The 16,886-nt window shown below is 27.6% G+C and overlaps 1 protein-coding gene across 2 annotated transcripts; it reads left to right on the top strand.

The window, feature by feature from the left end:
- The first annotated feature begins 438 nt into the window (after nucleotides 1–438).
- On the top strand, nucleotides 439–16,259 carry babo (TGF-beta receptor type-1 babo). Of its 2 annotated transcripts, none has more exons than XM_065514536.1 (8): nucleotides 439–1,570; nucleotides 1,631–1,870; nucleotides 3,606–3,723; nucleotides 4,789–4,931; nucleotides 12,145–12,372; nucleotides 12,448–12,681; nucleotides 12,738–13,261; nucleotides 14,058–16,259. In XM_065514536.1, exons 1-8 carry the CDS (start codon nucleotides 1,420–1,422, stop codon nucleotides 14,238–14,240), a joined length of 1,821 nt encoding a protein of 606 aa, XP_065370608.1. In that variant the 5' UTR covers nucleotides 439–1,419; the 3' UTR covers nucleotides 14,241–16,259. The 2 variants fall into 2 exon arrangements, with proteins under 2 accessions (XP_065370608.1, XP_065370609.1); XM_065514537.1 differs by lacking the exon at nucleotides 4,789–4,931 and adding an exon at nucleotides 8,521–8,654 and having other exon boundaries at nucleotides 440–1,570.
- The last annotated feature ends 627 nt before the right edge of the window (nucleotides 16,260–16,886 follow it).

Here is a 16,886-nt window from a genome sequence, read left to right as displayed (position 1 = left end):
TTTCTTCAACAAACAAAAAGAAAACATCTAAACAGATGATTTTAATAGAAAATTGTTGTTGTGTTGTTGTGTCAATAATAGAAAATAAACAAAATTTTGTATTTTAATCAATCTGGCAACATTGTACTCCGGATGCTCCGGTTGACATCAGCCAATTTGGCTGACATCAGCCGCTAACATGTGTAATTCTTAAGGGAATGTTTGGCTCATAGACCACCCAAATCTAAATCTTAAAAACTTCATATAAAAAAATGGTTTTGCTGATGTCAGCCGCGGTGTTGCCATTTGCTGATTAAACAGAATAAACAGTAAATTTAACAGGGCGACTCAAGACTTCGAAAACTGTAATTGAATAATTGACATTTTTGTAATCTGACAGCAGGAAAAAAGAACTGGCAACACCGCCCAACGTCAATTGCAAAAAATGGCGATTTTTTTCACGACCTCTTGTTTCGCGATAGTGTATTAAATCTTTTGTATTTTTCTTATAAATTAACAATAGAAAAATTGAATATTTTAACGAAAACTATTAGTTAAACAAGTGCATTTAATAAATTAACAAAAATTGGAAGTGTTGCATTGGAATTTAGGCGAAAAATCACGTGATAAAATTCATTGAAAAAGTGTAAAAAACGGTGGAAAAGGAAAATTTCGGACCCACCACAAGTTGAAAAAAATTAAAATCTGAAACTAATATTATTGTGGAGCAGGAGCATACTAAAGAAAAAGTGTAAAAATAAAAAAAAATATTTACAAAGAAAGTAATTGAATATGCTTATTAGCTAAAAAAAAAGTAGCTGGATGTTTGTGTCGTGTGTGCTTTTTTTTGTTCTTCCTGAACTGAATTGATTTGTGTTTGGAAAATTTATAATGATAAAGTAACAATGGTTGACTGTAATGCAACCGACCCTTCACCCTTAACTACTACCACAACTACAACAACTATTAAACGAACAACAAAAGCAGCAGAAACAGCAACAAAGATATCATCAATAAAAACGGTACAACAAATACAAGAGCAATTGCTACGGCTGCCTGCTAACAATATCAATAATAACTTCGTAATCACTCAATCATTTACGACGATATTTTGTTACCTATAATTTTATTAATAAACAACATTAAAATAAACGAAACTAAACTAAAAGAAACAACAACAAAATACTATTTTTAAATGTGGTGTGGTGCGATGTTTCTGTTTACAACGATATAAAAGTTATAGATTTCTTCTGTTTTGTGTTGTTGTCTAAATATGTCTAAAATATTATGCTCCTGATGAAGTCCACAAAGCTTTTTATGAATTCCTCCACATTTCTATGATTGCATTTACATATTTCCTCTAAATTATTAAAAAAAGACTGTATTTGTTAAAAAAAATACAATTATTAATTAAAAGTAAACCAAATATACAACATAAACATGGATACTCTATTGATAAATCATTTGAATGTTAAAAATGTTCACATTTTCCCTAATGTACGAACTTTATGCAAATCATTGCATCTTCAAATCTCAGTGCTACTCTATCTTTTACTGTGTACCAATAATGGAGGTATTCGCTTAGTACATGGTAAGTTAATGTGCAATTTCTTTAAATTTTATTGAAGTTACCAATGATTTATACTTGCAGCTGTACCTATTACCACACAAGGTTCATCGGGGGATAACACAACAGTTGCCAATTATAACAGTATGTCATCCGAATATGATCTCTCGTATAAAGCCAGTCGTAGCCAGGGAAGTAGCGCGATAACAGCAACAACTACTACAACTACAAAACCGTATGGTATTTTAAATGATTCTTTACCAATGATGTTGGTCTCACAGGTTACACCAGTCACCATACAAAATAAACCAAAAATTAAGACTCGTAAGTCGGTTACCTTTTGATCATTTTATAAAATTAATTGCGCTATTAATATTAAGTTAAGAAAAAAGGACTACAAACATTTGTTGAAAATTCAAATATTTACAAATTTTTTGGTTAGTTATTTATAAAATTAGTGAAACTTTTGTATAATTTATGTTTGTACTGAAATTTGTTTTAAATTGGTTTTCTTCGTGAAATTTAATTTTTACCGATTTAAAATCATTCTGTCCGGCCGAAGTTAGGCTATTCAGAAAACAAATTTCGATTCCGATTTTTGATAATCCTTGTCGTAGGTGTAATATTGAAAACAATTTTGATATGAAGAAAGTTTTACGAAAAAAATTATATCCATCATAGTTGTAAATTCAAGCTCTTTTAAAATATATTTTTAGCGATATAACTTGGTTTTGAATTTATGAAATAAAAAAAAAATTATGAGATTTTTTGTGAATTTTTTTTTTGTAAAATTGTCGATTTTTGTAATATCAACATTTTATTTAATTCACGAATTTTTCACACATAACTTATTAGTTATTCCTATTTTTTAAGCTCCCAATTGAAAGATGTAACTTTAATTTTACAAAATTATTAATAACTCTTATTGCTTTTTATTTTCTTTCAATTTTCTGATTCAGTCAACCGCACATCTAATACTTCCTCACATAAATCATGTGCTTAAGTTACGAGTTACTAATTTTAACAAACAATTTATATTAATTCTGTTTTTTTATTTGAAAAAAATTATTTTACTTAATATAAATTACAATAGATACATATTTATTTTTATTTCATTTAATACATTTTACTCTTACAAATATTTTGTGCCAATAGCAATGTTTGGGGTTTTTTGATTAAATATTTGGCATGTGTACCTTTATTTATATACCCAGAATTTTTTGAAGTAGTTTTGTAATGGCTGTCATAGGTACATACAAGTTCTTATTTACGAAATACAGAATTATTTTATAACAAATTTCAATTAACTTTTGAATGATTACATTTTTGTTAATTAAAATCGAATCCAAATCCATTTCAAATATTTTTCTACATTAATTTTGTATGCGCTTCACCGTAAATGAGCGTTAGGATGTTATTCCGTTTGTAATATCTACATTCCATAAAATATATATTTTTGGATCTTGTAGATAGTGTCATGTAGCGTATAGTTCTGGTTCGGTTGCTATTTAAAATAGAGAAAATCAGCCCACAAATGGCTACATACATGCAAAAAACGATGACTACCCAAATTTTTAGCATCAACAATTTTGTTCACCAACTTCTTTTTCGCAAAACTTTTTTACACATTTTTTTCACTTAAATTTTTTTTCACCCAAAATTTTTCAACGAAATTTTTGTTCACCAAAATTCGGAAATTAATATAAAAATTAGATTTTTTTCCATATTTTTTTTGGCAAAATTTTATTTTTCTCAATATATAAATATTGAGGGTATTCATTTCAAAAAAAATGGATAATTACAGTCTGATTTTATTTACACTTTTAAAAAACAAAATCCAAAAAAAGTTTGTATTTTTTTGTGGAATTTTGTTCAAGTTTTTGTTGTGTAAAAGTGTAAAAAAATCATAACTTTCCATTTTTTGGAAATGAATAACCTTATTATTTCATAGAATTAAATTATTTGTATGGAAATTAATATATTTTTCAAAACCATTTTTCTTATCTTAACTAACATTTAAACAACTGCAATTACATATCTTACTTAAACTTTTACTTAGGTCCGTTGAGATGTCATTGTGACATTTGTAAAGACAACAATTATATTTGTGAAACAGATGGCTACTGTTTCACCTCAGTGGAAAAGGAAACATCAGGAGCATTAATATTTAGTTACAGGTAAGTTAATGTTTTGCATTATCCATTCCTTCTCCTATTTTCAATTCAATAACATTATCAACAACAACAACTACAACCTAATTTTTAAATTCGTATAAAAATAATTTTTATTCAATTTGATTTTATTTTTATTGAAATTTATTTATAAATACAAAAAAAAAAAAACAAAATACGGTTACCGAACAACATTTATCTGTGAACAACAACGAACCAACCAACCACCAAACAACATGATTGAGAGTTATTGAAATTAATAAGTTCTTCTATATCAAATTAGATGTCTTAATATGTCACAAAGTTTTCCACCCGGTCGTTTTATATGGTGCAACGACGGTAGAAATGGTGGTCCAACAGCCAGACCAGCTGCTAAACATGGTGGTCATGCTTGTTGTAAAAACTATGATTTATGCAATTTAAATTTAAAACCGATCATTCGTTATTACGATTCCCTTAATGGGCTACAACTAAATGACTCAACAAAAGGTGGGCTGCTAGTTCAAAAGCCACCGCTTTAACATTTGTTTTATATTTTTTTGTTTTTTTTTTCTTATACACTGCTCCCTCTTGTTATTTTCCTAAAAGGACAATGCAAGTATGTCCTGGAAATGTTAAACATTTACTTTTTCATAATATTGCGTACGTTCGTTACAATAATAACAATAAGAATAACCATGATAAATAAATTAAAGCAAAAAACATAACACCAACAATATAAAAATGAAAAACAAAATAAAACATTTCAATGAACTAACCAACAGCTTTTGCGTTTTGTATGGACCAAGTTGAATGTGATTTAAGAAAGGACAAATTGTTAATTAAAAATAAAAAATTTTGTATATATATAATTTTTTTTAAGTTTTTTTTTCAAATTTATTATTTTTATTACCTAAAATACTAACCAGAATAATACTTTCCTTGAGAGCTCTTCGTTAGAGGAGTTATAAAATGTTCTTTTTAAATATGAATTTTTTTTCGTTTATTCTAACATGTTTGTTAATTATCTAATAAAAATCACCCACAAATACCCACTTAATTTCTTGAATGCTCCATATTTTGTTTTGTTAGGTGCCTTGATAAAAAGTACGATCTCCAACGAGAGCCGCTTGAATGTTTGACGAGCAAAAAAAAACAGAATATTTATAATGTTCAATGTTGTCATGAGGATTTCTGCAATAAAAATGAACTTTTAAAACTCAGTTTTTCTGAAGGTATTTGCGTTATTAAAAAACAAAAAAAATTACAAAAAAAAAACAATTCAATTCAAACAAATTAACAAATATCAATCACAATATTCTTTTATATAAAATAATCAATCTACTACTGCTATTTAGACAACAAATAAAGCATTAATTAGTTTAGTTTTTAAAAACATAATTTTGTTTATTTACTGTTGTATTTTAAATAAAAATAAAAACGAAAAATATTTATAACAGGCTTAAAAGCAAAATAGTTGTAGTTAGGTTAAAGTAAAATACCCCAAACAGTGTCATATGTCTGTCTGTAATAGTAATTGCAAAAATTACATATAAAAAATGTTAGTAATTGTTTGTTATTGTTGAGTTAAATTCTTATTTTACAAAACTTGGAGCCAAATTTTCTTAGCAATTAAATTTAATAAACTCATCATCTAAATTCTTTTAAACTAAATTGCAATCTACATTTAGGGTATTTTCTAAGCAGATTTTTAACATTTTCGCTTATTAATCCTGTTATAATTATTTTCAACAATTTTTTTTTATCAATAATACTACAGCATTGTTTTACTGATGCCTAATTTTTTTAAAATACAATAATTTTTTTCGGTTTTTTTCCTAATTATCGAACAATTTGTTTACAATCTTTCTGTCTTATGATTATAATTATTATTATTACACCTACACTTTTTACACACTTTTGTATACTTGCACATTGGTTTCTGACAAACAACAAGCCTCTGCTAATTTCTAACTCAATTGACTAATTTGTTTTGGACATGTTTGTTATTATAGCATTATCCCCCTTTATCCAAACCGCCATCATTATTCCTTCAGTTTGACTACTATCTACTTTATTTACTTTGTTTTTTTGCTTTTTAAACATATATGCACTGCTCTAGTTTTGAAAAACAAACGTATAATAAATACTTAGAGAAAATATGTACCTTTTTTTATTATAGTTACTACATATTTATTTACTTACTTAAAATTACTCTTTTCAATTAGCTGAAAAATAATAATAAAAATATCTGATGCATGCAAACAAACAATATATCACAAGCATATACATATACATACTGCAGTATACTCGTATGAATGTCTGTTTTGAAGAATGTATCGATAGGTTTTAATAACAACTGTTCCTACATACAAAATCTCTTTTCTACACTCTTTTAAAAGTGATGAAAAAGTTTATTTTTGAATAATTTGTATTTTAAAAGTTGCATATATGGATTTGCAATTCCCAAAATTAAAAACTAATAAATAAATTTGTTTATATTTTAAGACTGCCAATGAATTTTGACTATACCAATTTTACTTTTATTTAACATTTCTTATCGATAAACAAGTTATTTAAAATTGTGATAAATTTTTATGATTTGAAACTATTTTTATGATTTTTATTTAGATAAAAAGGTAAAAAAAATCACACATTTGCAACAAATCAGTTAATTTAAAAACAAGTAAGAGAGCTGTACCGAATCTTATATGCCCTTCATCAAATTAAAATAAAAATTTTAAATAAAGAATTTTAAAATTATTTTTTTTTTAATTTTAATTTTTTTTAAATTTATTAGTGAAAAAATTTCATAATAAAATTTTTTTTGTTGAAAAAAAAAAAAATCGGGTTAAAAAATGTTTTTCCCGATTTTTACCCATTGTAGGTTGTTTTTGAAATCTCTATCATTAGATATCCATATTATTTATGTTAATGACTCAGTAATCCAGATATAGATCAAAAATAGGTAAAAAATCGAAGGATTTTAAATATCAACCGAACCGGTTGATATATATTGATGTATGTCATTGATTATGATGACCAGCGCAAGTTTTTCAAACTTTTTGAGTGGAAAGTAAGTTTTTGCATATTGGAAAAATTTTTAGGAAAAAGTAAATATTTTACCCCATAACTTATATACATACATATATTTTGGGGCCTTATGAAACCTAAAGAGGATCTAACTATGTCCCTCGTGTTGTTTGCCTGCTGAAAACATCACCGTTTTATTATTTCATATTGGAAATTATAATTTCATTTTCTAAACTGGAAAAACACATGATTGTAATTTGTAACAAAAATTTTAATTGCAATAAAATTATGTTAAAATTTTAATACGGATTTTTGCACCCTTATCCATCTTGATAGCACATTGCTTAAACAAAGCATCTCCAGATTGCATTGTTTTAGTGCTTGGGTCGACCACGACTTGAGGTTTACACTCTAGCGCTATCTTGTAATACTATCGGACATCTTCCTTATACTATAAGGCCGATCCTTATTGCTATTTGCTATGTATAACCACGCTTTTTCTTCATATTTTCCAGCAATTTTTGCTTGCTTATTTTTATAATTTTTTGTGCATTTTCAACTTCACCTAGTGATGACAAAAAATGCTTCGCGGTTTTAAAAGTCACAACATAGCTCAGATCTGTTGAAAATTATACGCCTGTAAGATATCTGGTTGATATAGTTCACTTGGCCAATGACTGCCAACTCAGCAACCACTGCTGCTATAACAACTACTAAGGTAAATTCCTAATGAAATTTTAAAGGAATTTTAGAAATATTTATATGAACTAAAGTCATGATAAAACTTACGATATTTCGAATAGATTGCAAAACAAACATCAGAAAATGGTCCCAATATTCTGACCATTATTTTGTAAAGATATTTGTACGGAGACCAAGATTTTATAACACATTTTGTTGACTTTAAAGTACAGCCAGAGAATTTTAAAGCAAATAAAGGTTTTTGAATGGTTCTTGATAAAAAAGAAAAGCATACTGGAATGTATATTTCTCTACTTTTAGATAGATATTCTATAAAACGTTTCGATATTGCTTGCTATTTTCTACAAAAAAGTCAATGGTTTGATTTCTACGAAAGTCGACGACTTATAGAATCTTAATCTGAAATCCAAAATATTTTGTTTAAATACATCTGATTTTGATTTGCGATTGTGTTCATCAATTTTTAGTAGTAGTCGAGATCAAATTAAGGGAATAAGATGGGTGGGGAATTAAATTAATAAAGTAAGAATTTTTTTGTTTGTTTGTAGAAACTACTATTTTATAAATAAAACTTCTGTAAAGAATTACGGGGCTATGCGCTATGTATAATGAAAATGTATGTGTGCTAACTAACGATCTGTAGCTTTATTTCCTAAAGGAAATGGTAGCAGCTCGTATTTAGTACAGACATATTCAGAAATAAATAAAATTTTTAATTACTTGTATTTCGATAGTATTGACCAGATCCGCTGATATTAAAAATCAGCATTGCTAGTTAATGCTGCCTGCTAGTTTTTAACATTTCTTATCTGCAATTACGAAAATGAATCGCTTAGGCCCAATTTCTTTGTTTGAATATTTTACTTTTTACTAGTACATAACAATTAAGCTATAATATTAATTGGTTTTTGGTATACATACATATTATCTGCTAGTGCGCTAGTGTTAATATTTTTCTTATTGTTTATTAACTATATTTATCTACTTTTTTTCTTTAATATTAAATGGGATTTTTTCAAAAAACAAATCTTTACTCGAAACTTTAAAATATGTATTACGTTATTTATGTGTATTTGCAACTTTAATTAGATGCATGTCTGTAGAAAACCACATACCACCAGATGATCCTGCCTGGTGTCACGAAAGTACCTCAGAATCCTCTATACAATGTTGCCAAGAAGATTATTGTAATACAAGAGATAATTATGCGGGTACCCTGCCAGGTGAGACTAATAAAAGAAACCAACAAAAAAAATTCTCCTTTTAATAAATGCTACTACAAAATCAAAATCAAATCAAATAAAACTAAATTAAATCAAATCAAAATAAATCAGTTAAATACATCAATGATATAAGGAATTCAAAGTACAGCTGTTAGCACTCATCTCAAATTCACATCTACTTATATAATTATATATAAATATATCAACAAAAAATATTTATTGTCCATTATTTATTTTCGGCCGAAAATAATATCAAAAATCGCAACAAAAATTTTATATCATTTACATATATAAGAATCACTACTATTTTAAATCTCATTGGCAATACTACGGGGTAAAGTTTATATGGAAACGCTTGAATATTATTCATTTTCAAAATTATTTTGTAGTTTTTTTTTTTATTATTTATTTCTCTATTTTTTGTACGTAAAGTGTCGGAAGGTTTTTTTTAAATATATTTCTTATAATTGTTTTGTTTTCATGATGTCTTATATTATGTTGTTTTTTTGTTTTCTTTAATTTATATTGAATGTTTTCTAAGGAATGGGACGAACGAACCTCTTCCCAAGTGTGCAACATCGTTAATTTGTTAATTGTTTATAAAGGTTTCATCCAAATTGGCTTGCATATTTTTAATGTTTTGCGACGTTTCTTTTCTTAATGTTTTATGGAATTATATTGTATATCTTTGTTTGTTAATGGAATATACATGCATACATACATATCTTGATCGGCAAACAAGTTAGTTTTAATTTATTTATAAAATTATAACAAAATTTTAATGCAAATTAAATATTTATTTATTTGGAAAAACTATGAATTAAGTATAAAGGTATGTTTGTCTACACAATTGGGAATTATTTTTTGGATTTTTTGCGATGAGAGCTTGAACTTAAGGGATATCGTTAAATTTGAATGGATACATATATGTATGCAACTTGAAAGTTATGTTTATTTGTAAATATGAATTACATACAAATGTATGTGGAAAAGCAGTACGTTTTAAATTAGTTAGTTTTATAGTTTTTTACTTGTTAAAGTCATGATTTTATTTAAACAAGTCAGAGTGATTTAATCGGTTGTGTCGAATCTATTATACCATTTTTCCGAAATTTCGTTATACTTAGAAAGAATTTTGAAATGAAATGAACTTTAAATACTTGTATTTTATGAACATGGCATCTGATTTTATCGATTTAAAATAAAACAAGTTTACAAAAAATGTTTTTTGTTTGTTTATTGAATTACACATATATTTATGAGAAAGGCTATGTACGAAAGATAATTATGTATTTTTTGCTTCCCACCTCACCTCACATTTTTAAGAAAAATTGGTTTTTATTTTTGAAAGCTCAAAAAAAAAAATGTTGTACCAACGAATCGTCATATGCGGGAAGTTTGCTTTACTTCTGTAATTTGAAAAAAAGTGCTGCTGGAGCACACCGATTGCTCACCACAGCTTATGGTGAATGTGTTTCATCGGTTTCAACGCGTGAGATTGGTTTGTGCGGTTCAGAAGTGGTGAGACGGAAGACAAAGTTCGCATAGCCAGAAAAAATTTTGAAGACCAAGAATTGGAGGCATTACTCGATGAAGATTGTTGTCAAACTTAACAAGAACTTGCAAAATCTTTGGAAGCTACTCAAGCAGCAATTTCAAAACATTTTCGAGCAACAGGATTCATCCAAAAGCAGGGAAATTGGGTACCATACGAATTGAAGCCAAGATACATTAAAATACGATTTTATATGTCTAAAATAAGCTTGAATGCTATAAAAGAAAATTATTTTTGCACTGAATCATTACTAGCGATGAGTGCTGCCATATATTTTTTGAAGAAAACTTTTTATTTCAACTAAAAAAATCTTTTTTTAAGTACATACAGACTGAGATAATTTATGTGAATTTAGTGCTGGAGACACTTTAAATATTTTCAAATCAATCTCCCCATTTAGTAAATAAATTTGGGGACGGACTATCATTTTGAAATTAACGGTTCAACTTATTGATATAAATTTATAATTTTTCAAAAAACTTTTTTAAAAAAAATAAAACTTTTTGCATCTCAAAAACCTTGCAAAAAAGGGAAAACTTGACATATGCTTGCGAAGTTTTTCATCCCCCGCCTTATAGTGCAGACCTTGCCCCGTCGGACTACTATTGTTGTCGAACGCTCTCTCTGGGATACGCTTAATTTTGGAACATTATTTCCGATATTGGTTTAATTTGTTCTTGGCCTCAAAATATGCCAGAAAGATAGGAAAAAGTCATAGTTGACAATGGCCAATACTTTGAATAAATTTGTATTTTTTTCTAACAACTAAATATTTTTGAATACAAATATTTTTTTAAATTATTTAGTCTAAAGAGAACATATGTTTCTTTCAAATGAATTTAAATCCTTAAAATCCGGTATCAAAATTAAAATCGCGAATAAAATTGAGAGTTTTTCGAAATTACCGAATATGATCAAAATCGGACAACCCAAGTCTAATTTATTTGTGATGTCATGTGGAATTCATGATATATGTGTATAGTCCAAGGTTGAAATAACATTTCAGCATGAATTTACCACTATTCTATAAATAGTTTTAAAATATGAAAATACAAATTTTTAAATTTCAATAATTCACGTACATATATAGAATTATAAATTATTAACAGAAATAAGTCAAAATAGCCGTTACCGTTATTTATTAACTGTTTCGAATCGATAGCCGACCTTGATGTTGTCTATAGAAAGAACTTAGAATCCCAGATATAGGCACGCCCACTCTAAAGTAGGCGTCACCGAATGAATGCATTATGACAAATAATGCTAGAACCGAAACAAAACGTTTTTTTAACAGGGTGTTGCTTTTATATCGTCCATTTATGGATTGACATGATTTTCAACTTGTCTGATAGTTAACTGCAGGTTTTTTACAGTGAGTTTAATTAGAATTAATTAATTTAAATAAAACGTACTGTATGTAGAGAGTATGAATGAGATTGCGTGCCGCAATAATTTGAGTGTGTGCGAAAATGTACAATTTGTATATAAATACATAAATACATATTTTAATGTTTGCATTATAACACTTAAGTATGGCTTTTCTATTTCTCTTTATTTTTTATACATCACACATACAATACATATCTATCATGCAAGCATTCATTGATCAATCTTTATTTAATATTGGCTTTTTTTTTAATAATTTCTTGTTTTGGCACTTTTATAATTCATGTCTCCTAAAAGAAAATAACCTAACCAACCCACTGTTACTAACTATTTAATGCACTCGCACGTTAATTTATTTTTTATTTTTGGCTTTTAATTTGTTTGCATTTTTTTTACAACATTCATAAATAAGTGTTTTGTAAAAAATGATTGCATGAGTTTATCGTTAATGGCTTAAAAAAAATATTGTGGTGGCTTAAAAACATCAAAATTCTAAAAAAAATGTATTAAAAAAAAAGAAAACCATTAAAATGAAATCAAAATATACAGATTACTTACCGGAGGAGAGCATAAACACTTGGGTGCTGGTCGCCATTATATTTGGAGTAACATTAGCTGTCTGTCTTTCGGTGTTCTTGACATGGTGCTACTGGCAAAAACGCAAACAGGGCAGTCGAGCTCGACCCTTTGCTCCCGAAGATTCAGTATATGATCCCATACTGAATGGCAACACTTTACAGGATATTATAGAAATGACAACATCGGGTTCTGGATCAGGTTTGCTATAAAAAAAATTAATTTATTGCTACTTAATATTAAGGGAATTTTGTTCTTATTGTTTTTTTATTTCAGCGGGTCTGCCTTTACTCGTACAACGTTCTATTGCCAGACAAATTCAACTGTGTCATGTCATAGGCAAGGGCCGTTTTGGCGAAGTCTGGCGCGGACGTTGGCGCGGCGAAAATGTGGCCGTGAAAATATTTTCCAGTCGTGAAGAGTGCTCTTGGTTTCGAGAGGCCGAAATTTATCAGACTGTCATGTTGAGACATGAGAATATTTTAGGTTTCATTGCAGCAGATAATAAGGGTACATAATTAATTTTCTTAAACAAATTTGTTTCATTCTCTTATTTTTTGTTACAGATAATGGCACTTGGACTCAACTGTGGCTGGTCACGGACTACCATGAAAATGGTTCTCTATTCGATTATTTAACCTCGCACACGGTTGACACTAAGACCATGCTAAGTATGGGTCTTTCCATAGCCACCGGCTTGGCTCATCTACACATGGACATTGTGGGTACGCGCGGTAAACCAGCTATTGCCCATCGTGATTTGAAATCCAAGAATATCTTGGTTAAAACCAATCTCACCTGTGCCATTGGTGATTTGGGTTTGGCCGTGAGGCATGTAGAGAAAAACGATTCCGTTGATATTCCATCTACACATCGGGTGGGCACAAAACGCTACATGGCCCCTGAAGTCTTGGATGAAACCATGAATGCCCAACATTTCGATGCCTATAAGAGGGCCGATGTTTATGCATTCGGCTTAATTTTATGGGAGATAGCGCGGCGCTGTAATATGGGCATGATATATGATGAATATCAATTGCCTTACTATGATGTAGTGCAACCAGATCCTAGCATAGAGGAAATGAAAAAGGTAAGTCTATTTTTTGAAACGTTAAATTGTACACAAACATACACATTAGTTCTAATGAAATTTTTTTCCGAAATCAAAATCTTTTTGACTTTATTTTCAAAGAAAATTTAGCTATTTTCTTTGAAGACCTATTTGGTCGCTTAGTGGAATGCGAGTTTGATATCTAACAAAATAAATGTAACTGAAAACGTAAAATTTTTGACTTTTTTTTTTTGGAAAATCGAAAACTTTGTTGACTTTTTTTTAAAAATTTTTTTTTTTGCTCAAAAGAATTTTTTAATCAAGACCATGATACAATTTTTTACTTTTTTTTTGTTGCAAAATCTAACTTTTTTTTTTTTTCAAAAATGGGACTATTTAATTTTTTTTCTCAAATGCAAGCTTAGGTGTCTATTCATTTAAGAGGTTTTTGGTCTCTTAGTGGGATGCGAGTGGGTATATATCAAAATAAATATTTTAACACAAAAAATGTATGTGGTTGAGTTACAAAACATTTATTTTGATATATCGCAACCCAGTTCAAAAGTGACACAACTCAAAATTTTAATTTTTCAGAAATCGCAAAAAAATTATATACCAATTGAAACATAATGAAAGACATAACTGTTTTTTTTTAGCAACAGTTAACAACAAATGAAAGACATAACTGTTTTTTTTAGCAACAGTTAACAACAACAAAATACAGTAATATATTTTTTTATAGCTAGATTTGAATAGATACTTGTCAAAATCTAAATAACTATTGTACTTTAATTATGGTTAATAAAAAATTATTTATTTTTTTTACTATTTCCAGGTTGTATGCATTGATAAAATGCGACCCAACATTCCTAATCGTTGGCATGCCTCCGAAGTACTACACAGTATGGCCAAAGTAATGAAAGAATGCTGGTATCCAAATCCAGTGGCACGTTTGACGGCACTTAGAATAAAAAAGACATTATCTAATATAAGTGTTGAGGATAAAGTCAAAAACTGATTGTCAATCAACAATCTAATGACCATAAATTCACTAACAACAAAAATAAATAATTCACCTACTACATCTCCCACACAACCAACAATTAGCTTATTATAATTATAACAATAGAAATCAGAAATCATCATCATTCCCATTCCTTTTGTTCCACACTCTCACACATCTGCACCAAACCAACTGAATATTTTATATATATTTACATACATATATGTTTGTATGTTTGTAAACATACATACACATACAAATTGTTTTTATTTTTTTCTGTTGAGCTTTAAAATACATATTGATTAATCAATCCCATAATTTATATGTACATAGGGACATATAAATGAATCCATGTATAAAAAAATGTTTCCTTTACATAAGTAATATTACTATATTTTTGTTTTTTTTTATTTGTTTAATATTACATTTTAATTGTTTAATTTATATATATATAAATATATATATGTTTATGTATGTGTGTACTATACTATTTAATAAGGCAGCTAAATTTAAGATTACATGTATAAATTTTATATATTAAAAACAAACAAACAAAAAAATCTTTAAGATTAAAAAATGGCATTGAATTGAAACGTTAAGAAATCCTACAAATATAAACAAATCCAAGAAATTGTAACCATAAGTTTTAACTGATTTAGTAGGTGTACCTAATTAGTAAACAAAATTTATTATTACATATTATTATTTTATAAACATACAAAAGTTTCTAATTGTATATAAGATTTGAAAATAAAAAAAACACAAATGCTAAATATATGTATTTATATGGAAAGTTTCATATCAGAACAATTTTTGGATTTATTGCAAAATAAAAACCATTACAAAACAGCTTTTAAATCTGTGAACCAAAAATTTTTCTTTGAATCTAACCAGTTTCTTTTTAATTAAAATTAAAAGAAAGTATTTAACAAAAAGAAAACAAATTGAAATTAAACCAAACACCTGATTGTGTAAAATCCTCCCTTTGTATATAGATAAATTTTATAATATTTATAATAGAAATTAAAGAAAAAAAAAACAATATACTTTACTATTATTATATTTAGCATAAGTTAAACAATTTAAGACTCTTTCCTTTTAAGTGGCAATTTTATGTTTTAACTTTAACTTCATGTTTTTTATTTTTAATTTTGCCTGTAAAACAACAAACAAAAATCTGTATATTATATACACCTTCCTACCACAAACAAACAAAGAAAAAAACACAAAACATACATTTTCTATATACATATAATTATAGTTTTTTTTTTATAAATATCCTTCCTCTTTTTTCTTTAAGCATTTTACAAAAAAAAATACAAGAATTTTTATTCCGTTATGTAATTAATTTTTTATTTAGAAACTTCTCTTTGTTCTTTGTTTTATATAGTTTGGAAACATACAAGACTGCCATAAACTAAGTTTTCATTTAGATTTTATTTTCAGTTTGACATTTAACCAAAAGTATACAACCACAAAATCTACAATAAACATGAAACATCATCTAATTAAGGGCATAGACAAATATATATAGAGCGAAGAGTCTGGTGTCAAAGAACTAACTCAGTTGTAGTATTAGTTATTTTTTGAGTAATTTTTGTTTAGTTTCTGCTTTATATATACATAATTCTCTATGATTAAGGACATACATATTGAAATATTCATAGAGCGGAAACTATAAAAAATTACTCAAAGTGTGTTGTTTTTGTTTATACTTATCCCCTGATTTAGAAATTTTTTTGAAAAGTGAGTGATGTTCATATAAATTTTTAAAATAAATTTTCTGTTCGTGTTTCTGTTTTTTTTATAATAAATTTTCACAACTGAGTTAGGTCTTTGACCGGAGTATTTCCGATCTATGTGTATTTATCATATTGTTTTCCGGTATTTCTTTTAAATTTCAATTCGCATAAATTGCCGTTGAGTTTATTAAATATTTTATGTTAATTATTTGAAAGCTAAAGAGAAAATCCTGTATTGTTTTGTTTAGTAAAGAAATAAATTTTTAATTTGTATATTTAAAAGTTTTGAAAACTGTTGTTTTATTTTGTAGGGAAGAAGAAAAGTGTGAGAAAATATCATTTCAGCTCTAAAACAAACTAACTGCCAATATCGTTACCGAATTAAAGCAAATTAGAGTTACAGTTTCGAATCGGTAGTCAACATTGGTAATATCCTACACATTTTATTATAGATCTCTCTCCTATCTCAAAAAGAAAATTTTTCCAGTATTTGTGTAATTCCATATTCAGCCCAATTATGAATAAAAACTTCCGCGGGAGTTTGTTCCCCGTGAGTTTTTTCCCATTGAATTTGAATAGGAAAAATGAAAAAAGGGGAAAAACTCCCGGGGAACTTTTATTCATAATTGGGCTGATAGTGAGATAGTCAAATTAAGCTACAAATTAAATATTAATCGACCCTGTTGTCTGGGTTCGTTTTAAAATCGAATCAGTAAGTAAATTGTTTTACTCTCGAGTAAACAAACCAGTTTTAATGTTAAAAAATGTTTCATGAAAATTTTTTTTTTGGAAAACAATTTTGATTAGGATCATTTTTGGTGAAAACTAATTTTTTGGTGAAAAAAAATTCGAGTAAAAAAATTACGTTTCCCGATTGTGACCCATTGTCTGTCCGAATATCTATAAACGTCGTTGGAAT

This window comes from Calliphora vicina, chromosome 5 (assembly GCF_958450345.1).
Source record: "Calliphora vicina chromosome 5, idCalVici1.1, whole genome shotgun sequence".
Taxonomy (NCBI): Eukaryota; Metazoa; Arthropoda; class Insecta; order Diptera; family Calliphoridae; genus Calliphora; species Calliphora vicina.
The sequence above is the reverse complement of the archived record's forward strand: the minus strand, read 5'-3'. Positions and strand labels throughout refer to the sequence as shown.

Coding starts and splice junctions, on each gene's coding strand:
- babo (XM_065514536.1), top strand. CDS start 1,420: ATGGATACTCTATTGATAAATCATTTGAATGTTAAAAATGTTCACATT. Junction 3,724..4,788: donor GCATTAATATTTAGTTACAG/GTAAGTTAATGT, acceptor TTGTTTTGTTAG/GTGCCTTGATAAAAAGTACG. Junction 12,373..12,447: donor AACATCGGGTTCTGGATCAG/GTTTGCTATAAA, acceptor TTTTTATTTCAG/CGGGTCTGCCTTTACTCGTA.